This window comes from Corvus brachyrhynchos, unplaced genomic scaffold, assembly GCF_000691975.1.
Source record: "Corvus brachyrhynchos isolate BGI_N302 unplaced genomic scaffold, ASM69197v1 scaffold466, whole genome shotgun sequence".
Classification (NCBI taxonomy): domain Eukaryota; kingdom Metazoa; phylum Chordata; class Aves; order Passeriformes; family Corvidae; genus Corvus; species Corvus brachyrhynchos.
Window position 1 is genome coordinate 644,100 of NW_008238635.1, and position 22,864 is coordinate 666,963.

General features: G+C 40.0%; 2 protein-coding genes across 4 annotated transcripts in view; both read left to right on the plus strand.

The window, feature by feature from the left end:
• The window catches only part of GPR52 (G protein-coupled receptor 52), a 29,958-nt gene extending 19,568 nt beyond the window's left edge, over positions 1-10,390 (plus strand). The window contains exons 1-2 of one of the 3 annotated variants that reach the window (XM_017737407.1): positions 1-12; positions 1,691-10,390. In XM_017737407.1, the coding sequence (XP_017592896.1) occupies positions 1,883-2,968 (1,086 nt within the window). In that variant the 5' untranslated portion in view covers positions 1-12; positions 1,691-1,882 and the 3' untranslated portion in view covers positions 2,969-10,390. Of the gene's footprint in view, positions 821-1,690 lie in introns of all 3 variants that reach the window. The other 2 variants (XM_017737405.1, XM_017737406.1) reach the window with 2 other exon arrangements.
• Positions 1-22,864, plus strand: part of RABGAP1L (RAB GTPase activating protein 1 like) — a 242,971-nt gene that overhangs the window by 77,539 nt on the left and 142,568 nt on the right. The gene's annotated exons all lie outside the window — the stretch shown is intronic.

The following is a 22,864-nucleotide window of genomic DNA, read 5'->3' on the forward strand; positions in this document are numbered from 1 at the left end:
GGATGCGTGTAGGTGAGAAAGCTTCTCTATTGCTTTAGCAGGGAATTGGAGAAAGGAGTGATTTTGTACGTGCTCTGTTGCTTATAGACAAAGGGAGCGAATAGGCGGAAATATTCGGGGATGTTATAAAATCTGAAAGGACTTTCTGTACAGCGTGGCGATGCACGACAGGAAATTAACTCCAAAAAGAATGCTTTCTCTCAAAGTGCTGCGACAGAATTGAACATTTGGCTTTTCTAGTATCTGAAATTCCTCCTGAAGACACGGCAAGGACTATCAGAAACATCAGAGAGATCCTGGTACTTTTAAAGAGACTTAAAGCAAATGCGAGCTGAATGACCTTGGAGATCATTTGATGTGGATTCATTAATTTTCACTGCTAGTCTTCTAGTCTCAGGAACTCTAGGATTAATGATGGTTTTAACATTTTAGGGGCCTTTCAAAAACCAAGATTGTATACATATAATTACCTGCCTAATGATTCCTGAACTAATCAAGCATTTACTTAAAACTGAATACAGAAGATGCTTTCTTTTAATGTTTTCTCTCTCCATAGCTGTGAATAAAATGAACAAGGTAATGTCCTGCAAATAGAAGAACAATTTTTTAAAGCAACTATTTATTATGCAGATCATCTAATAAATACAGAAACCTTAAACCCCTGAGAAGATGAAGCTGAGCAACAGAATAATGGAGTAGTAAACAATGGCAGCTTTTCTAGTCAAATCAGCATTTCATTAGCTTCCCAGCAGAATGCAGATGGAAGTTTCTGAGCTCGTTGTGTGGGGGTTTGTGAAATGATTCAGTTGTTGCTACAGAGGTGAGCAATATCATGGATATACCTATGAACTCCTGGGTACTGAGCCACTATAGTAGATATGGCAGAGTTTCTAAAGATGATTATTTTAAATTGCCATTGCTGAAATTAAATTCAAGAGGATTTATTTTGTCTGTGGGGACACTGAATTATGATTCCGGCATTCGTAATTGTAATGGACTATAACTGTTTAAAGGAACTGTAAATATTGACATAAGTCTCCAAAATCTATTCTTAAATTATTTTCATTTTTAAATGAATAGATACAATCTTCCTCATTGTATGTGAGATGTATGTTTGCTTTCTTGGGAGCCAGAGGACAAATCTGCCTCATCCCCCACCTGTCTCCCCCTAAATAAAATTCATTATTCATATCCAAATAGTGGTGAGTCTATTGGAATTAACCTTGACAAAAATGTTTTCCTTACCTTTCCAATGGATAGCATGGATAAGATGGAGAACCATCTTCTGAACTGAACAAGAAACGATAGCATTAGAGGATGAACTTTTTCCTTTAGTCTCCAGTCAGTCTGTGATTTAAACTAACACGTAAAGATTATCTCCAATAACTGCTGGTCCAGGAAACCTGAGCTGTACTGAGGTTCCTCCTTCCCTTCCTCTCCCTCTCCCCAGTATATCCCAAAGTAACTGACTTTCTCAGGAAAATAAGTCAGAGATTTCCCTCCCCTCCTTCCCTGGGAAATGAATGTGTCTCTTTTGTCAGTTTTTATTTCTGTTTGTTTTAGAAGTGCCTTGTGTTTGCTAAAGATGGGTCAAGAGCACTGGAGGAGCTGATCAGTGGCCTTTCTCTTTCTGGCTTTTGTTTTTCTTTTCTTTCTTTCTCTCTTTCTTTCTTTCATTCTTTCCTTAAAGCCAAGGTGTGCCAGAGGTGATGCACTGATGCTGAGGAGGCATCAACAGCTATGGGACTCTAATCCTCTCACATGTAAGCACTGGCAGTGTCTGCAAAGAGAGATCGTGAGACGCTGAAGCAGAGTTTAGCTGCTGCTCAGCAGGTCACCTGCTCACTAAGGCTCAGATTGCACAGTTCCCTAAGCACAAAACATGAACCAGTCCCGATGGATTGAATGGAGGACTCTGAATATGAGCAGTAGTGTTATGAACATATCTGAGCACCTCTCCTGCCCTCTTGGATTTGGTCACTACAATGCAGTTGACATCTGTATCCTTGAGACAGTCGTTATTGTCTTGCTAACGTTTTTAATTATTGCGGGTAACTTAACTGTGATATTTGTTTTCCACTGTGCTCCACTCCTGCATCATTACACCACCAGCTATTTTATTCAGACCATGGCCTATGCTGATCTTTTTGTTGGAGTCAGCTGCTTGGTTCCTACTTTGTCACTGCTCCACTACTCAACAGGTGTCCATGAGTCCTTGACTTGTCAAGTTTTTGGATACATCATCTCTGTGCTCAAAAGCGTATCTATGGCATGTCTTGCTTGCATCAGTGTGGATCGCTATCTCGCTATAACAAAGCCTCTCTCCTATAATCAACTGGTCACACCTTGTCGCTTGAGAATCTGCATCAGTCTGATCTGGATATACTCTTGTCTGATCTTCTTGCCTTCCTTCTTTGGTTGGGGAAAACCTGGTTACCATGGAGATATTTTTGAATGGTGTGCTACCTCCTGGCTAACTAATGCCTACTTTACTGGCTTTATCGTGTGCTTACTATACGCTCCTGCTGCCTTTGTCATATGTTTCACCTATTTCCACATCTTTAAAATTTGCCGGCAGCACACCAAAGAGATAAGTGATCGGAGAGCTCGATTCCCTAACCACGAAGGGGATGCTGCTGGGGAGACTGGGCACAGCCCCGACCGCCGCTATGCCATGGTTTTGTTCCGGATAACCAGTGTGTTCTACGTGCTGTGGCTCCCTTATATCATTTACTTTCTGCTGGAAAGCTCGAGGGTGTTGGAAAACCCAGCACTCTCCTTCCTAACAACGTGGCTTGCTATAAGCAATAGTTTCTGCAACTGTGTGATTTATAGCCTCTCCAACAGCGTGTTCAGGCTGGGACTGCGGAGACTGTCAGAGACAATCTGTTCATCTTGTATGTGTTCAAAAGACAGGGATGTACGGGACCCTAAGCCAAGGAAACGGGCTAATTCCTGCTCCATTTAAAGAAGACGGGCACATGTAATCAAGTGCAGAGTTTTGATAGTATTTGTGGTATCTGGAAACTTGCCAGAGAGAAATGTTTACTTGAACAGCTTGCCGTGGTGTTAGAGTGAGTTTAAAAGGGATCCTGGAAAAGGCAAAGGCAGCTGTAAGAAGGGTCACTGAACTCTTGTGAAATTGTCGGGGAACAGTTCAACAGAGATGATGAAGAAAGTCAGAAATAAAAATCTTCCAAAGGGCATGGAGTAACTACCACATCAGAGGAGGCTCCTCGTAAAACAAATTAGTTAGTTACTATCTTACCTTTTCCCCCTTGTAGCCAAGTTGTCTTTGTGTCAGAATACACTGTAGCCTTCAGAATTGTAATAGATTTAAGAGGAAGCAATCAACGCCACAGTATGCAGCTATCCGTAAATTATATACTTGAGGACTGTAGTAGGTACTGCAGGTAATAATCGGCTCTATCTCTGCTCACATATTGTACAATTTTCAGTTGTACAAAAAATCTGCAATGCATAAACCCTACCCTGGGCATGATGCTTTGGGATGAACTGGCTCGTTTCGGTACAACTTGCACAGAAGCTCTCCCTCTCATTTCCCCGTTTTTTCCATGCTGTGCAACCCTTATATTCCACTGCCTGCAGGTGGGTGAGTTGACGGCGCCTGTGAGGTAAACTGAGTCCCAAACCATTCTTTCTGCAGGAAGCAATAGCCCTCCCTGGCTGGCTGACTGCAGCTGCCCATGTACAATTTCTTCAGTCGTTCCCTCTGTTGACCCAGTTAAATCAGCGCACAGTATCAATGTAGTGTCCTTTAGGGTGTACTAAAGCTTTTCCTTACGGGTTCCACAGATGCAGACATGATAATGACACACAGCAGTGTGCAGCACTGCCTAGAAAATGAAAACTAACCAACCCTTTTCTTTGGGAAATGTCAAGAGCTTACTGTTGTAGCTGTCAGTCTGTTGTGTGAACCTCACTTGCACATAGCGTATTTTTTTTAAGAGAAAGCGTAAATTGTGCCTAATGTTTTCATAGCACATGGACTAGGTCAATGCTACCGGATTAAAAATTCACACTTGCTTCAAGAGAAATACTTCTGTGCAGCTCTTTGTTAGACACGTGTTCTCAGAGGAGGTGAACAAGACAGTTCAGTGTTAAATACAGGCCAAGAGCTTTGGTGTGTCCTTTTGTACGGAACTGACTTTGATTTTGCAAGGGCACACATTAGGTTTGTGTAATAAATTGCCAGGGGTTCAGATGCATGTCAGTCAATATAATACTTAAATTATAACTTTGAACCAAATATCATTTTCTTAGATGGTTATTGGCTTTTTAAAAAGGCCCAATTATTGATTATTGGTGCCTTTTAACACTGCACTATTACTCCTTCTTTCACCAAAATGCATATGTAAAGATTGTGCCTATTACTTTTTGTAATGAAAGCTGACCACGTGTGCACACTTGTGGTTTGACTCTAGAGCTCCCTTAATGCTGTACTCTTTGTTTTGTTGAGGTGGTTCTGAACCCCTGTACATTTTTTTAACCCTGTAAGAAAGTTGAAACAATGGAATAAAGTAGTATTATATCAATCAAACTCAGCCTTGGCGTTAGTTCCCTGATGTTACACTCTGTTCTCCTTGAAGTTCCTTTCGGGTTAGGACTCGAGTGAACAATTTCAAATCCAAATTTCAAAGCTGCTTACTTGATGTCTAAAATGTTCTTATTCTGGTTTCTGGCATTGCTTGTCTTCAGAGTAGATTCAAACGTGACTTGAAACATTCCTGGAGCTGAGCTGAGCTGCTGCTGACACCCGGCTCTCACAGGTTTTAGGGAAAAATGAATGGTATCCCTCACACGGATCTCGTAGTGCTCCATGTCTACAGGAATGTATTTGCTGCCTTCTTTTGACAAGTTGATGTTTATTTTGGGAGGCTCTTTTGGCTCGCTGCTGCTCTGTATGGTTGTGTAACCCCAACTCTTCCACAAACACGATGTGGATTCATTTAGTTTTGTCATTATTTTGTCATTTTTTACTGCTTAGTAGGCCCTCGGTGGGCAAGACTTAGGCAAGGAGCAATGAAATATCCTATTTCTCACAATTCACAAGGCTGGTTTCCTACCAGTCAAGTCATTTTATATCTGTGCTCCAGAGCTGGCTGCTTAGAGCTTCTCATTTTCACTGGCATTTCTGGTGACAAGTTTCTGTGGGACCTTCTGAAATTCAAGAAAAGTTCTAGCAAGTGCTTGAAGTCGAACTAATGTTTATTGAACCCAGCCTGCAGGCAGCAGATGTGTTGTGAGTGTGGTACTGTAACTCCAGATGTGTAGGAACACCCAAGCAAACTCACTTGGGTCGGTTGTGCCTTAGCTGAACCCTGTTTGTGTGACCTCAGCCAAGTGCAGTTGATGTACAGCAACTTCAAGCTTTATTGCCCAAAAAGGGTAGGTCACAGGTAGGGTTTGGCCTCAGGGGCTGCACCCCAAAGCTTGCTCACTCTGAAGGGGACAGGTAGCATTATGTTCCTCTCTGCCATCGTGTTCAGTGTGGATTTGTTGGGTGCAACTAGAGATTTCCTTCTTCCTCAGGCTGTTCTTGGAGGGAGAGAATATAGGAGAAATCCAAAGCCCTGGAACTCACTTGTAGGATCCAAGGTTCTTCACCCCCCTTTCAAAGTTTTTTGTTGAACATTGGCTTCATGTTGTTGGTGCAAGAACACTGTTTTGTGTTCCTGGACCCTGAATTTCAGCTGCTGTAAATTCACATTTCAATCTGTTCTCTATAATCTCCTGGAATCTGTCAAATTAAACATTCTCAGTGGATTTAAGTATTGCTTTTCTTCTTTCTGTTTCCCAAGTGACCAGATTTGATCTGGTCAGTCACATGAATCTTTAAATTTAGTGTGTGTGTTTCATTTTATGGAAGTGTTTTCTAAATTCATGATCTAAAATTTTTATTTGAGGGACATTCTATTACTGTTTACTAATGCTGTCTGAGGATTCCAGCTGCTGCTAAATTCTCTTCCAGAATTAGAACGCTGGGCATTTTAATGGATTAAAAAAGTCACAGAAATTCCAGTCACCCAATCTGTCACTTTGGATTTTCATTCTGTCATTATATAAAGTCTGAAGTTCTTGTATGAAAACCTGATTAAACAATGATACTTTTAAAGCTGGCTCCCACTTTCATGGGCCTGAAGATCTTTATGATTTACGAAATACCTGGTAAAGAGGAGACCAGACACTGACTAAAGAAGTTGATGCGAAAAAGTCATTATTGATAATACAGGTAATGAAAAGGAAACAGCTGTAAAATGCAAAATGAAGAAATGAAGCTATATGCCTGATAGATAAGTAAAACAAATAAATATATATACACACACATATATATATATGAAAAACTCCTTTATGCGGGTAGATTATGTTGTGCTGTTACATTTCTCTGGGATACTTAGCTTGCAGCACACCAGGGGCAATGTCAAGGTCGATTGCCTTACCATTTTTGGAATGTCATGTCTGCAGCCCAAGGAAAAGTCCAAACAATGGTGTAATGGCAGCAAAAGAACTACCAGAAAGGTGTTTTTTTCTTCACCAAATTCTATGTGCTTCCTTATTTTCTGGCTGAGTAAATTTCTTCTTAAAATGCTGTTCTTTAAAGGGAAAGGGAACTGTAGTGATGAAAAACACATTGCTATCTTTGAAGGTTTACTTTCTGTCTTATAGTAAGATATTCTTTCCCTGTTTCTGCTTAAGAATCCATTTTGTAATTACATTCAGTAAAGCATGAGGTACTGTGCCAGTTTTATTTTTGTGCAGTCTTTGTGCTTCCTCTGCTGAAAAGTTGGGAAAAGTTGCTTTGTTGAGCTGCCTTCACAGGTAGTTTAGGAAGACCTTTTAAAAACAGTGGTTTTATTGGTTAATGATTAATTTTCATTCATTAGTGTTTGGCAATAGAACCTCCTTGAGTACACTTAGTTTTTACACTCAGCAAAAGTAGTAAAATGTCCTTTTATGGGTAAATTAACTTAGCAGTCGATATTAGAAATTGAGATTTAATGAGGAGTTATTTCATTAGCTATTTCATTTCAACGTGGAGCTCTTTTATCTTTCCATATTATAGTTGTAGCTAAACACGTGAGTATACAGATGCTTTATTTTTTAAAGTTGGTGTTGGAATGCCGGGGATCTGCATCTCTGAGCCCAGGTCGCTGCTGTTCCAGGGTGGGAATATCCCTTTAGCAGCTCTCCAGCTCAGGTGCAGCACGCTGGGCAGCCCCATGGTCCTGGAGCTGAGTTTGCCAGGGAGCAGTGCCAGAGGTTCAGCAGGGGGAGCAATGTCAGTGAAGGTGGCAGTGGCCTCCCCAGCCATCCACCGGGACCAGCTGATTTGCAGCTCTTTAGTTTTATTGTCCCTGTCACCAAAAGGAGAAGTTTAAGCCTTTTGACTTCATCCCTGCCCGCTGTTCCCTCTGGCTCTTTTTTTATGGATAGAATGGTGCATCTTTCTACCGAAGAACTGAATTTGATTGATTTTGTTGGGTTTTTTTCATTGAAAAATTTCATATATGTCATTTGAATGGCCAAACCAAGCCATTAACTGCTTTGTTAACCAGATGCCAATTACTTTGCAGACCTTTCCAGAAGTGGCAGCATCACTGAGGTAGTGTTTTCCTGTCATTTGCAGCATTGCCTGGAACACTGCTTAAAGATAGCACTTTCCAAAGATTACATGTTTTTTGCTAAACCAAATACAGAGGTCAAGTAAAACCTGATTTTTTTTCCCCCCTATTTTACACAGACATATTTAATGTTTTTCTAAGTATGTGCTGAACTTATGCATAGATCTCAGCATTTTTAATTGTTAACCAAAGTCTATGCCATTATTGTTGATGGGATGAAAGCGATGTAGAAGGCTATTCAAGAGGAGATTCCTACACACGGATTTTTCTCGTCATTCTGTAAAGAAATTCTTCCTTTCCCCATCTGATATTAGGACAATCCCCTGAGCTCCATGAGCTGTAAGTGCTAAAGGAGTGGGATGTGAATGGAGAAGAAGCTGTTAACGGCTCCATGCCCCAGCACAGCCCTGAGAAAATCCAGAAATCCCTCACTTTCGCATCCATAATTTCTTCGGGCTCCTCCTTTGTGCAAGTACTAGGAACGGTAGGATGAATGTAAGGAAACCTTAGGGCTTTCAGCTGCACTGGCCAGTGGCTAGGAAGAGTAATTTCTGGCAGTAAAATCTTTGGGACTTTATCCCAGTCTTACACCATCTGCTGCCAGACTTAACCCTCTGGAGCTGTGACACCAGCACTGCAGGGTTTTCGTTATAAGCACCAAAAAGGTGCTTATAGGACAAAAAAAAAGGTGACTGGGAGCAAAATGAAACTTTTCTAAGTGCAGTGATTACCAGGGAAAAGAGTTTCTTCTTTCCTATGCGATGTTGATCCCTGCCTCAAAGCTTGCAATCTAAAATGTGCAGCTGGCAGTGTTAGGAAAAGAGACAAACACCAGGGGTTTGAGAAGGGGAAGCTCAGAGATGACAGTGTCATCTGACATGTGAGGGCATTTGTGCATCTTGACAGCATTACTCTTTTTTTCTTTGTTTTCTTTAAATGTCTTTTTTTTCCCTCCTTCTGTGTATTATTTAAATAAGCAGAAATTCTTCTCATCATGGAAGAAGTCCATTTGATGAGATATTTAAATGAGGGATAGGGTAGTGGTTTGGGCAGGTATAACAGAGGGTCCCAAGTCACTTGTGAAAACATGTACTACTTCAAATTTCATACACTTTAGGCAGGAACATCTTTAAATACCTGTCCCAGGTGAGGGTTTCCACTCCTTGTATCACCTCTCCACTGTTTATGCTTGTGCAGGTATTAACGAAAAGTTCTTGTGGGACAACTGAATTTAGAATCGTAAATGGACAAATGATGTTTTCCAAGATAGAGTAAATTTGTTCTGCCTTAGGAAAGACACTGGCTGAACCTCCTCATATCTTGGTTGTTTGGGGTCATTGGCAGCTCTGCACAAACTCAGTTTTGGGTAGTGGTGGGTAGGGCTGAAGCACCTGTCTGTCCTCTGCGTAAACTCTTACTGGTGAAGTTAGTCCTCTACAGATGGGGTGGGAGACAGCTGAAGGCAATAATGCCTTAAACTGCCCCAGCAAGACTTTGCAGAGCTGTGTTTATTTGAGTTCTTAATGGTAAGGAAATTGGTTATAATTTTAAAAAGAGAGGTCTATATGCTGTGAGTAATGAACTGTTATTAGGTCAAGAACAGAGTAGTCTGGTTTTCATCTGTGCCCTGAGCAGGCCAGAAGGATCTTCGTTTGAGAATTTTACTATAATCAGGTAGTTTTTCAGGCACTGCAGTTTTTGTAGGGAGTTTTAATGCAACTGTGTGTGCATAAGGATTGTAAATAGTCATAGAATGGCAAGGTTTCAGTGGCAGCTTTTAATGCATTTCAAGGGCTTTGGGGAGCACTTTGTGGCTCAAGTTGGGTATGTTCTAAGTGTGTGCTGAAATTGCCAAAGCCAAGACAGCAAACACAGGCTGTAAATGCAAGATGTTTATCCAAAACTACTCTCTCTGTCATACTGGATATTTGATACTGTCCAGGCAATTATCTCATGTTGGTTTATGAAGATGCTCTGTACAGAAAAGAAAGAAGTCTGACACATGTAAGCAGAACTGTGTGCTGCCCTAATGAAATTATGTTCATGATTTTTGATTTTTCAACTCAGGACTCACATGTTTTCTGTGATCTCTCACTTTGGGAGCTCGTAATCAATTCATCATTTTCCTTTTCTGGCTGTGCTTTACTTGATCTCTGGCTTTTGGGTTTTTGAAGTTCAATTTTAAATTAGAGTTTTCAATCCAATTTTGCCATTTTGTAGCTGTGTTCTTCACTTGACTCATGTAAAAACTTCTCTGGAGTATTGGAAAGGTCATGTCCTTGAAGGGAACTGCATCCAGTCTGAAATGTACTTAGGCTGCATTCCATTGTATCTGAAAGAAGTCTTGCTGTACCTTGTTTACCAGATTTCAGGTGTCTTGGCAAGAGCCTCAGTGACAGATAACAAGTTCTCTAACATCCTCTGTTGGCCTAAAACATTTGCCTCTGATTTTGTTTGTAAAGGTTGCTAACTAAAGAAACTATTTTGGTGGTGAAACAGTATTTTGGATGGGGTTTATGGAGATAATTTATGTGTCTGTTGTATTTCCTCTGGCTGTGATGGTGGAACAGGAAGGTTATTGCTTAAGTGCTGCTGGAAGTTCTGTCCACTTACCCCCTCCCTTTTTTGGGAAAAGAATGTCTGTGATGGTTGGTCGTTGGTACAATTGGACTTGAGTGATCATCTTATTTTATGAAATTCATTGCATTAGTAATGCCTGTAATTTGAAAATAAAAATCATAACGAAGTGCTCTTGTAATAATGGTATTGATTTTGTTTAAAAATATACCAAGATGAAAATTCTTTACATTGGTATAAAGACATTTGAAATGTGGTGTATGTGAGGAATACCTGCTGATAATTTGTTTTGGGAAAGATTTGGATTTCAAGGGCAGAAGAAATTCAAGAGATTAAATATCAATTCTGAAGAAAAGCAGGTCTTGCTTTTCATGCAGTAATAAAATGAATTGAATCTCTTTCCTGTCAAGGGATTTTGGGTTTCTGTAAGTTGCATTATAGAGATGGTAGTTTAATGAGCCATGGCTTACCAAGAAATGTTGAGATATTAGTAGTTATAAAAATAATTAAGAAGATTACTAGAAATCATCTCTACCATCACCATGATGTGCCTGGACCTTGAATCCCAGATGTAACTAGCCCAAGGTAGCACAGCTGGAAGGAATTCTGAGGAGTGGCAAAGGAACTCTTTTTCTCTAGAGGAGAGTTAAAGTCTCTAGGATTTTCCAACTTAGAAAGGAGGATTAAGGTACAGGGGAGTTTGAGAAATCTGTGGGGTTGGGATTGTCCTGGGGGAGAACTGGGCATAAGTACCCACTATGAAAACAAACTGTGTGTGCAGTGAATCATGGGAGACACTGACCAAAGACTCTCTGGACATAAAAGCTGACACGGGTTAAAAATTCAGGAGAGTTTAGGGAGGAACAGTGTGTTAAATGCTGTCATCATCGTGCTTCTGGCCTGAGAGTCCATGTGCTGCAGAGTACCCGAGGCTGGGAGACTGTGGTGGGGGAGGTTGTATGCCCGAGGATGTTTGCCCTGTTCTTATCCTCATCCTCAGGCATCTGCTCCTAGTTGCTGTCCCAGCCAGGGTTGATGCCAGGGCAACTACGGGCAGACCCACAGTGTCTGCTCTTACCTTCCTGCTCTCTTCTCTCAGTACATCCTTACTGCTTCTCATTTACTCACTCTGGATGTTCCTTTTCACATTTGGTCTGTCAGGAATAGAACGCCCAGTTTACTTCAGCTGCTTTTTCTGAATAAAATTGTGAGTGAGAAATGAACATCTGTGGCTGTGTGTCTTTGTATGTGTGTGCAAGGTGGCAGTGAGAGAAGTGTCAGGATGATCAGCTGTCTCCAGCTTTCCTTGCTAGGGAAACAAAACACCTTCTGGAAAAGCACCAACAAGCAGTTGTGAAGGGGACTATATTGCTAGTTCTGAGATCAAGTATTTGGGGATATACTTCTACTTGGGAAAAAAAATACATGTAGTAGTTAAGAGCCAAGCTGTTTGATGGGCAGTCATAGCAGAAAGGGCTTTTTAACCCTATCTCAATAGCAGGACTTTTTAGAAGCCAAAGGGATGCTGCAAGAGTAGGGTTGCTGACACTCTACATGGGTAAGTCGAGTACCCCAACCAGTCTGCAGTTGGTTCAACAGAAGTCCAACAAGTCCTCCACAACTTGTTGTATCAAACCTACAGGATAAAAGAAAGGGGACTGCCGTGTTGTATTCAAGAAAAAAAAATCAGTGATAAAATTTCTTTGCCCTGACAGCCTGTGTGGCTGACACACAGCTTGCAGTTCCCAACAACCAGCTGGCATTTTCTCAAGTACTTCTGTACTCCCCAAAGTTAATAATGAAGTAACAGCAAAGTCGAGGCAAGTACCTTAATGAGCTGTGATGAGGATCCAGTCCAACAACACTGTTCCACTCCTAATCAGCAGAATGTTATCTGTTTTCTGAAATAATGTGTTATCTATCGAGAAAAGAAACCAGAACTCAAACTAGATCTGGAAAGAACTGTCACTGCTGTATTTATAGAACTGGAAACAGCTCTGCCTGTCAGCAAATCTCCAAAACTATATATCCTTGCTAGTTTTCTAGAGAGGAAGGCTGTTCCATCCTACTCCTTTCATTTTAAAATTGGATCAGTTAACATAGGTTTGACCCTAATAACATTTTCTCATTTGCTTTTAAAACCACTATTGGTAGTTATGTTCTGTGAATAAAATGTGATTTTTTTTTTCTATTTTTTTTTTTTTAAGGTGCATTCTTGGTCAATCCTTTGCTAGATTTGAGTGCCTAAATCCTGAAGTGGATTCTCTGTGCTCAGATTTGTTTTCCCGTGTTGCAGCTCCATGTACTCCTGCACCTTCAGGCTAGCTTGAATCATCTTGCTCTTCTTCATGTTGTGGAAAAGATGGGAAAATGTCAGGCAAAATTGCAGTTTGGGATGTCAGCGTTTAAGTTATTTTGACGACTCAGTTTGTCTTTTTTGTTTTCTTAGAGCAGAATTTCTCATCATGCTTGCAGAAGCCAGCAAGACCATGAGTATTTTTGGTTTTTTCTCATAAAGTAATTACTATTTGAAAAGAAAAGTGCTTGTACAGAAAACTTTGAAATTTCAGGTGGGTATTTGGATTATGTTGTAGGGTTTTTTTCTGTTACCATACTGGAAATACTGTTGTCACTGACAATTTAAAATACTGAAAAAGGAAGGTGTGGGCACTGGCAGGCGTTTCTAATATGTCTCCTAACAATGTTTGCAGTCTAGAAATCATCAAGACTTGGCAATCTTTTTATCCAGAAGCATTTCTGTAGCTTTTCAGTATGATTGTATGTTAGCATAGTTACTTATGTACATTTTGGTCCAACCCTTCATTCCTTCTGCAGAAAATTCCCATTCCCTCAGGGGAACCCAGGAACTTTAAGGAAATTTGACTCAGTTTTGCATATTCAGCCTAGCAGTGATATGGCAAGCCCTAAATCCTGATTTTTTGGGAGCTACACACACGACTCACGAGATCTCCTTCGCAGCAGCCCAGAGTGGAGCAGGGGCATTGCTAATGAAACAAATGTGCCTCTGTGTTTGTGTGCTCGGCTGGAGACAGTGTGTGAACATCTGTACCAAAAATCCCATCTCTCATCTCTGTTTAAAAATACTGCTGAAAAATCACAGACCATGAAAGAGGGAAGGGAGAAAGAGCACTTAGCTCTCCTTTGTTGCATTGCACTTCACATTTTCAGTCTGCTTTTGGAATAAGCCAGTTGACAGGCAGGATTTGACAACAGCATAATTTTCTCAGGCATGTAAAAACACTACTTCTAGGAATATTATGTGATATTATTTCACATTAGTACAAAAACCCTTTAAATATAGATTGTTTTTGGTAAACCCAGAACAGCTCAAATAATAGCCTTGAGTTACACTTTTAAAAACTTTGTATCTCTACTTTGTATCTCCAAAGAGTTTGGCTAAATTTTATTTTAGTTTCTTTGTCGAGCCTTCTCTTTCCGCCTAATTGCATTGCTTTGATTTTGTTTAATTTAATGGGATATTGGCCATTTTTCCTTGAAGTGAAATATGACCATATGAATATAAAAGGCATTAAACCATTCCATGACTAGATGAAAGATTGAGATTTAATCTTGATTCGGTCTTACTTTTGTTGCTGTCATCTGTTGCTGTCCAGTTTGTCTGATGGACTGTTTGAAAAATCAAAATTAGTGTTGGAATCTCAGCTGCTATAGGGAGTGTGTGGGGGACTTTTTCTGAAAAAACCTTATTTTCTATTTATATGAGACTGTAATCTTAAAAAAGAAAAATGTTCTCTAACTGTTTTATGGTGTGTAGAACTTTTGTTAGATATTTGCTTCCTTGACTGCTGCTACAAGAAGCCTTTTTTCATCCTGTGAGAACTTTGTGCATAACAGAAGGTTGTTGGCCACACTTCAGTTTATTCTTCTTCTGCCTTGATCGTCCACAACAAAATAACCTCATGCCTTTAAGTCAAGTTCAGCCTGTGGCTTTTGCTGTTAGAACTGGATGGAATGGTTTATCTTGATTTAATCTCTTCACTTTTGCTTCTTTGCAGCAGCATCTCTGGCAGTGTTTGAGTTGACCTGCTTTCTTATTAATCAGTTTCACTCAAAATTAGGGCAATATTAGCATACATTGTGGTATATTTAGATTTCATTCTTCTTGGAGTTCGATGAATTCACAGTTAGAATGGGAATTCAGTATTTTGTGCCATGGAATTGTATCCTGGTTTGGTAACTATTCCAATCTTTTAGGCCTGGTTCGGAAGATTGGCAGCAAAATCATCGCTCTGAATATGTATGTAAAAATACATATTTGTAATATTTATAATTATTTTAGTCGTAACATTTAGAAAATTGTCACTAACTTTGACCCAGTTGTTTACTTCTCCTAACAGATGTGTAGTTTTGATAAAGCAGCATGTCTGAAAACTTGCTTTCAACACTGATAGAAAGGGCACTTTTCTTCTTTCTGGTTTGATGGCTTGTTTTTAGAACAAGGAATATTGTTCAAACACATAGTGAGAGGCTGTAAAAACGGGCAATGTTCAATTCACACTCATTTCGTTATTAGCTGGGAACTCACAGGAGGTAAATCTGTGTTTAGGGAAAGGCACAAATCCATTCTGAGCTAGGGTGAAGGAGAATGTCCTTCCTCCTCACCCTGTCACCTGCAGAGATCCCATCTGGGAGCGTGGAATGAACTCCAGATTGGGACTGGAACTCATCCAGTTGGTGTTACCGAAACCTTGAAGCAAACAGAACAAAGCACAACCAGAGTCATCCTTTGCCAGCACTGACCCCTCAATGACAAAATGGTTTTCAGTGAGACTGATACTGCAAAGCATTAATTCCCTTCAGCCAGTGTGGGAAGTTGTGGAAAGGTGTAGGTTTGAAGTGTGAGCAGAATATTTTGCCTAAAACCTTCACCTTATTTGTGAGGGTGTTTCTTTGTATTGTTATCAAATATTGGCTTGTGGAGCAATTGGTTTTTTACACTTCTGATTAGTTAATTTATTTCTCTCAGTAGGGCAGAGAGTGAAAGAAAAGAGAAGTAACTTAGTTATATTCACCTTTACTGGGTTTGATTTCTCTAATTTTCTTCTTTTTTTTCCTATTAATATAATTTATTTAGACCTGTGAAGGAGAAGATTACTTAGAAAAGCTTGTTGCTTTTTTAATTCCTAAATTTTTATTAATTACTAAATTTTTTTACTAAAAATTGCTTAGGAAAAAAAAGATTGTTTTTTTTTTGGCGGCTTCGAGCAGCCACTTTTTCTCCTGGTTGTGCATCATTATTTTTATCTTGAAGAAAATACCTGATGATCCCGATTCGATCTGTTCTGGCACCTTCTCAGTCTCTAAGCTTATGTTCTCTTTATACTCTTTAACCTTCAACTAATATTTTTTTGTATTTCAGGTATAAATTCTCTATCTAAGAGAAATCCACCTTCTCCCCCGCCCCCCCCTAATTATGAAGATATGACCAATATCCAGATGGATTCTAATCAATTTTGCACTTCTTGATGCTCCCTGGTTGCCTCTCAGAGGTTCCCTCTTCCTGGCCTATCAGTAACCTCACTGCTCCTCTTCCAAACCTCAGTATTACAAGGTAGATACCCACAGGGAAAGATCTTTAAATTTAAAGGTCATTCTCAAATGGCTGTTAGAGTGGCAATAATTAATCAAGAACAGCGAGGACTTTTGGAGACAAAAATTCTATCTCACGGCCTTTAGAGCTTTGGATATTGTGATCCTTTTTGAGGTGTAGCAGAGATAGAACAGCACTTGGATACCTGGGGATTTAAGGTAAAATTCCCAAACACTCACTTGAAGCTCCTAAAAAGATCTGGCCTGATTTTTCAGGATTGCTGAGCAACCCAAAATCTCATATAGGTAATGCAACAACTGTGGAGTTCTTACTACATCAAGTAAACAGTCTTCACAGATAGTCTGTAGACTTACTGGGATCTGAAAATTGATTATTTTCTTTTAACATATACATTACATGAGAATCATTTTTTTAGTCAAGATAGGGATTACAGTTATTTAATCTAAATCTACTTTCTGAGTGTTATGTTGTGTCCCTGGAACCGATGGTTACACTACTGACAGAAATACTGTTACCAGTTAAATTTAATGGGTTGTTTTCACTCTTCCTATTTTTCATTCATTTATATATATATTTAATTTTTTTTATTTTGTTATTCTTCTCTTTTTCTGATTCTACCTTTTCCATGTAGTTGTAGCCAGGTTTTTTCAGGCTTTTCTAGCAAGCAGTGCTCCATGTTCTCCTGAGAGCATTGTGGGTGGAAGCAGAATGAGTGGAAGAGAGAAAGAGCTGTTTTAAGAGGGGACTGAAACTAAAGGAAGTTTGAATTCTTTGCGAAGGTGTGTTTAGGTGGTTCCTCCTGATAGCAAGGTGTCAAATAGCACATTTTCTACTGCTGCTTTTTAGTTTAAGTTGGGAACTGCAAGTCTCCACAGCATGAACAATTAACCGAAAGCAGTTGCAAACCAAGAAGGATTTTGATCAACAAAAACTATTTGCAAGACTCAGAGTTCTGCTCCAAAAGAGAGATTTTAACTGGATTAAAAACATGGGTGAAAGGTTGAACAATATGGGGGTAAATGAAATCAAAAGAAGCAAATGCTGGAGCCTCTTTGCCATTGCTTGCGTGGTGGTGGCACCCATTGCACCCTCATGGAGGGCTTGGTCTTGCTGGGCTGTGTTTCCATTAAAGTTATTTTTTAAGTTGGCTGTGCTCCTAAACTCAGCAGTCCTACTTTGTCTGATGTCCAGGATGGCTGATAGGGTGGGTGACTTACACTGCTCTTCATCTGTTGGATGCGAGATTGGTATAAGAAATAAAATAGCAGCTAACAAATGGGTGGCAATAAATCACAATTCTGCTCTGTTGGAACAGACATTTTTTCTCCTATCTCTTTCCATCATCCAGTAGAGAATTTTTTTTTTAACTTCTTGTTAATGTCAAGAAGCAGACAACATCCATTCTTTCACTCTGTTGTTTTCCAATTCCACCGTTTATGTAACAAAACAATTCTGTTAGACATAGGAGTTTTCTTAGAGGCTGGTACTGTTACATTTGTATGTGCTATCTTGATTTGAGCAATAATAGCTGTGAAACAGGGTTAGAAAAGCATCAGCTGAAACTGTTGCTTGGGAACACCTTGTTTGCTCAGTCCCTGGGAATTCTTGGTGTGAGGCAAGACTGCACCAGAGTGATCAGCAGCATCCCTTGTCCAAGGAATGAACCGATGTCTTTAGTGGGCCAGGTATGTAACTCTGTGGAGATGATTGATGCATTTTAAAAAAAATGAAGTTTTAGAACTCCATTTCTTCGTATTGTCCCCACCAATCACACAATTCCAAGCTTTTATGGGACTGTGTGAAGAAGGGCCTTGCTAGAATTAGTACTGTTACTTTCCTGGCTTGTAGGGAGCACGGCAAGAGGACACAGCCTCAAGCTGAGCCAGGAGAGGTTCAGATTGGACCTCAGAAGGAATTTCTTCACGGAAGCGCTGGTCAGGCATTGGAAGGGGCTGCCCAGGTTGGTGGTGGAGTCCCCATCCCTGGAACTGTTCAAGGAACCACTGGATGTGACACTCAGTGCTCTGGGCTGGGTGACAGGGTGGGGATGGTTCCTAGGTTGGGCTCGATGATCTTGGAGGTCCTTTCCAACCTAATTGATTCTGTAATTCTGTGAAACTGGAAGCTTAGCAAAGGCTTTCTCAGGAAAGCTGTCAGTGCATTTCTCAGGATAACCAGACAGGCCAGTTTCCAGAGTTTGGAAATTTTCCTCCTTAGAGTGTGAAGAAAACTTCTGCTTCTGATGAGGCTGCATTTTGTACAGATCGACCCCAAAAATACCTTGGAACAAAAACCAGTGAGAAAAATCTTACTCTGACATTAGTGACAAGTTTGTCCCCGTAAAAATAATTTGAAGAATCAGAAGAGTGGTGTGAAAACTCCATCCTGGGGCATCAGCATGCTTCAGTGTAAAGCAGGCAAGTGTTCAGCAGCTCCTTTTGTTACAGGCAGTGTTCTAAAATCTCATGGATGCTGCAGCCTTTGGCAGAGGTAGCTGTGTGCTCTGACTGAACCGAGTGTCATTCTGTTAACCATCCTAAAAGAAATACTGTACAGTTGCAAAAAGGAACTTTTTGATACCAACTCAACCACACTTCCCAGGCTTCCAATTACAGTAAGTTGTTCACGTTTATGGCGCTTCTAGGTGGGTAAGAGGATGGGAATAACATCCAAGCTATATGGTCAGGGCAGTAGAATTCTGGTAAGAGTCTAGGTTGTTAGTGCAGGAAATAATGTTTCACCACTTACATACAGCTTTCTAAAGCCTGAGTAAAGCAACAGGGTAATTCTAATACTGACATGGATGTGGCTGTGGAGGCTTAAATCAGTGGTTTATAGGATTGTTGTAGTATTGCTTATGGGAAGGTTATATGAGCGATAAATTGTGTTGGTGGTGTATTTATGGAGAACGTGGAGGGGGATGAATTACTAACTGGAAATAAATGTAAGGCTTTGAAGCCCTGTTTGTGGTGTAAGTCATGATGCATTGTTCAAAACAGGGAACTGCGAAAAGACATTATTCCTGTGAATAGATCCGTCCTGATTGCTGTAGTGGTGTTCTCCAGGTGCCTCGTGCTGCAGATGATGCTGATTATTGTTGATTGTCACGTGCCTTTTACTGTCTGCTATGTAGGTATAGAAGCAAAGGTCTCAGTCCTCCTGTCCTCCCCAAAAGAATAACTAAGTGCTTGAAGTTATCAAGGAAAGAGCAGAATTAATTTGTTTTAATAATGATTAAAACACAGCTGACCACAAAAGTAAAAAAAATGAAGGCACAAACCTGTGGACAGGGGCGTAATTATGGTTCCCTTTGTGAAAGAAATTGTGCTGTACGTTACTATGTGAGAACTAACTTCAGTCTTAGAAAAATAAGAAAAGTGACATAGAAGAAATTGATGCAAGAGCAACTTGCTCAGAGTTACCTGAATATGAAACAGAAGTGTGTACACAGCAACAAAGAAGGAAGTTTTGGCCAAAATTTAAAATAAGGGTGATTTTTTGTCATGGATTTTAACCTCCCAAGCTACCTCTACTCAAGCCCTCAGGACCACCCCCACAGAAATAAAAAAAACCCCCACTCTAAATGTAGTGTTCCAGCCTTTGAGAAATACGTGTGTGGGTTTTGGTAAGTAAGTAGCTGGATATTCACAGGTACAGCAAGTGTTGCATTTGCCATCAGTGCTGGGCAGGACAGATTTGTAGAGGCAAGGATTTAGTGAAAACACAGATTTTGAAGTAATTTGTTTTCTTTTTCTGACCTACTGGTCAGAAACAGGTTTTTTTAACAACATTAAAACGGGCAACAATTAAAAATGCCAAGTTCTTTTCCTGTATGTGTCAGTGAAAATGACCTCCTGCTGCCCCTGGCCATGGGTATTGGAAGGAGATACAAACTGAGAGAAAGCTGGAGTAGGTGGGAAAGATTCATTTCCATAAGAAATGAGGCTAAAAATACATTTTAATGCATCGCTAGTAGTGATGTATTGGTGAGAGCAGGTTTCATGAAAAGCTGTCTTAGGCAGTTAGAGGATAATGTTGTTCTGTAATTGGGCACTGAAAGCAGCCTTGGGATTTTTTGCTACCGGTATGGGAGAACTGGAAAGATAAAGGAGAGGTCGAAGAGTGGTGGTGAAGCTTTTTCAAACAGATTTGAAACAGAAACAATACCCTTGAACACTCTGAATCACAAGATGGTGTGTGAGTGGTGTCAGTGCTAGCATTTAGTCACTGCTGTTAAAGGTACTGAAACAGAGCATGTTTTCAGGGGGAAGACAAAGTTCCCTGAAGCCTGCTCAACTGATTCAACAACAAAACACTTGGGAGAATAAAGAGAAGGGATAATAAATATGTTGAAAGTGGAGTGTGTAATAGACTGCTGTTATCTGAAGCACTGTGTGAGGATTCCTCTGGACATTGCTGCTCTTAGCTTTTGATGCGGCCGTTTACAGTCCACAGAACAGAACTTTAAATTACACGGGACTGAAAGCAGAGGAGAAGAAGGCACAGGCACAGCTTGAGTGGTCTGGTAGTTCCTGTGTTGGCAAGTCCTGTTCTGGTTGTTGTACTAGGAGGGAATAACTGATAGGCCACAGGTCTGAAGGAGCTTTTCTCCTGCCTCCCGTGTCACACTTGTCATGCGTTTGTCCCTTTGCCCAAGGAGGCAGATGAAGGAGCCTCTGAGCTGTGCTGGGCACTGCTGCAGGAACATGAGTGTGATGGGGATGATGCTGGCTGTAGATGGTTGTGCTTTATCTGAGATGATTGCTCAGTTTGGCCAGTAAAATAAAGGAAAATATTGCAGAGTAGGTGCCACTCGGGATGCTCTTAGGCTACTGCTGAGGAGCCAGAGGGAAATAGAGGCTGTTTGCTTGCTGAAATCAAGGAGATTCCTTTCAGCAGAGAGTTAATTGTCTTAAGGAGGGGCAGGAAAATGAAATCTGTCAACTTTAGTTTACCTCAATTTTATGACTTTATGTTAGTAATTATTTAAAGTAACTTCAGTTTTTCTCAGAAACTGCTTAGTAATTTATACCATAAGAGTGTCAGTAGACTTTCAAATGTCTCATCTTCATTTCTTGTTACAAACCATCTACACTGTTGGTGTACTGCATGGCAGCAGTGCTTCTCTGCCTCTCTCATCTCCAACAGAGTAGGTGCTCGTAGGCAGAAACCAATTAAGAGAAAATTACTTCTTCTGAATGCCACTGTCTAAAAGAAAATAACCTTTATTCCTGTTAACATTGGTCATATTTAATGCACGTACTACTGCCAGGAGATTCAAGCACAGTTAAGTGGAAATGACACCTGTCTGCTTTAAGAAAGATTTTAGCATAAAATGTTCCAAACCCAGTGACAATGTATAATGTTCTGTATGCTAAATGGAAATGTAGTGTAGTCATTTGTCTTAATTACAGTCAGTCATTTTTTCCTTACAAGTCAAATGTTAATATAGTTTTCCTTTTAATTTTTACACTGTTCACATTCCTTTGGTATCTAACATATCACATATATATACATACACAATTTAAATAAAATGTTACAGCTGTTGCACAAATTTTAATAGTTATTATCATATTCCCCATTTGTGTTGAGAACTTTTGTATTACTTTGTTCAGTTGCCTGCTGATCATCTTCTCTAACACATGGATCTCTCCACAGTTCTGATGCCCCATTGTGCCAAAAGGCTTGGAAAATTTTACATGATTATGTAGAAAACTGGTTTTTTTTCCTAGCAAAGCAGTTGTGTTTTGTGTTAAAATCAAGAACTAAAAGTAAAAACCAAGAGCAATAATGATTTAGAGCACTGCTCAGCCTGACAGTTGGAAGAACAATGATGGTAAAATGAGGATGTCTGAGTCAGAGCTGAGGCAGAGTTGTGCTCTGCTCTGAAGCTGGGTAAAATGAGGCAGCAGCCTCATTGCCATTGGTGTTAGTAATGGAAATAATCTGGGCTCCAGGTAGTATTTACTGATTTTATTAAAGAGATTGAGGATTTGCAATCAAAGGGAAGAGTTTTCAGTGAGGCTACTCAAGAGGACAAGAAATATCCCACACAGGGCAAGCAAGGAGGTTTAGGATAATGTACACCCTCAAATGGAATGTTTTTCAGTAGTTGCACAGAAACAGGCAAATGATGTCATCATTTATAATAATATACTTATTTTAAAAAATAACTTGTTTGGTTACTTTTTGATGTAAGGAAGATTTTGAATCATTGTGGAGCTATATGCAGAAAGAAGTCTCTAAATAATGCTGAATGCAATAGAGTTGAGTAGTTTTCTGTTCTGAAAAATTTCAGGTATTTTTTCAGTTTTCTGAGCAAGGCCCCTATTTTGTTGGTCACTGAGCTGCTCAGTTCCAGTACCCAACATGGGCCGTGGTGTTGCTGTTCTAACTTAGGTGTTTATGTTCAATCATTGGTTCTCTTTTATCTGAAAGACAAATGAAGTTACATCTGTACAAGTCATAGCAGACTCAGCTGGTTGGGTATATATGTTGTGGCTCCCAGAGTGTACAGCTGCTAAAAAAAGTAATTAATCTGCTTTCTGCAACTTCCTTACCATCCCAGGCTCTTGCCTTACTCCTGCCCCTTTATTTGGGGTTTAGATGTTCTTGTATGTGTATTTGCTAAGAGGAATTACTGGTAGGAATTCTGGAAGGAGGAGGTCTCAGGTGAGAGTTTGTCTTAAAACTAAGCTTGGTTCTGTTTCACTTCTAAAAATACCTTTCTCCTTCTTTTCATTGTTGTGAAAAATTAATTCAGTGCATTTGCCTGCCCCGTCTCTAGTGTGAAAGTGAGTCTGTCTTGGTAGATTTACCAGTGCTAATTCCATGTCCACAGTCCTTTGGGCAGTGCTATTTTCTGCTTCTCCTATTAGGTATTTCAAAAGAAATGTTTAGGATTTTTTTTATTTGCAGGACTTAGAAGCATTCTCCCTGCTGAAAAATATTGGAGGGGATAGAAGATAAATTTGTTTATATACCCATTTCATTAGGTACAAACTGACTCTCTGAATATGTTATTTTGCTACATTTACATGCCAGTTCTGGA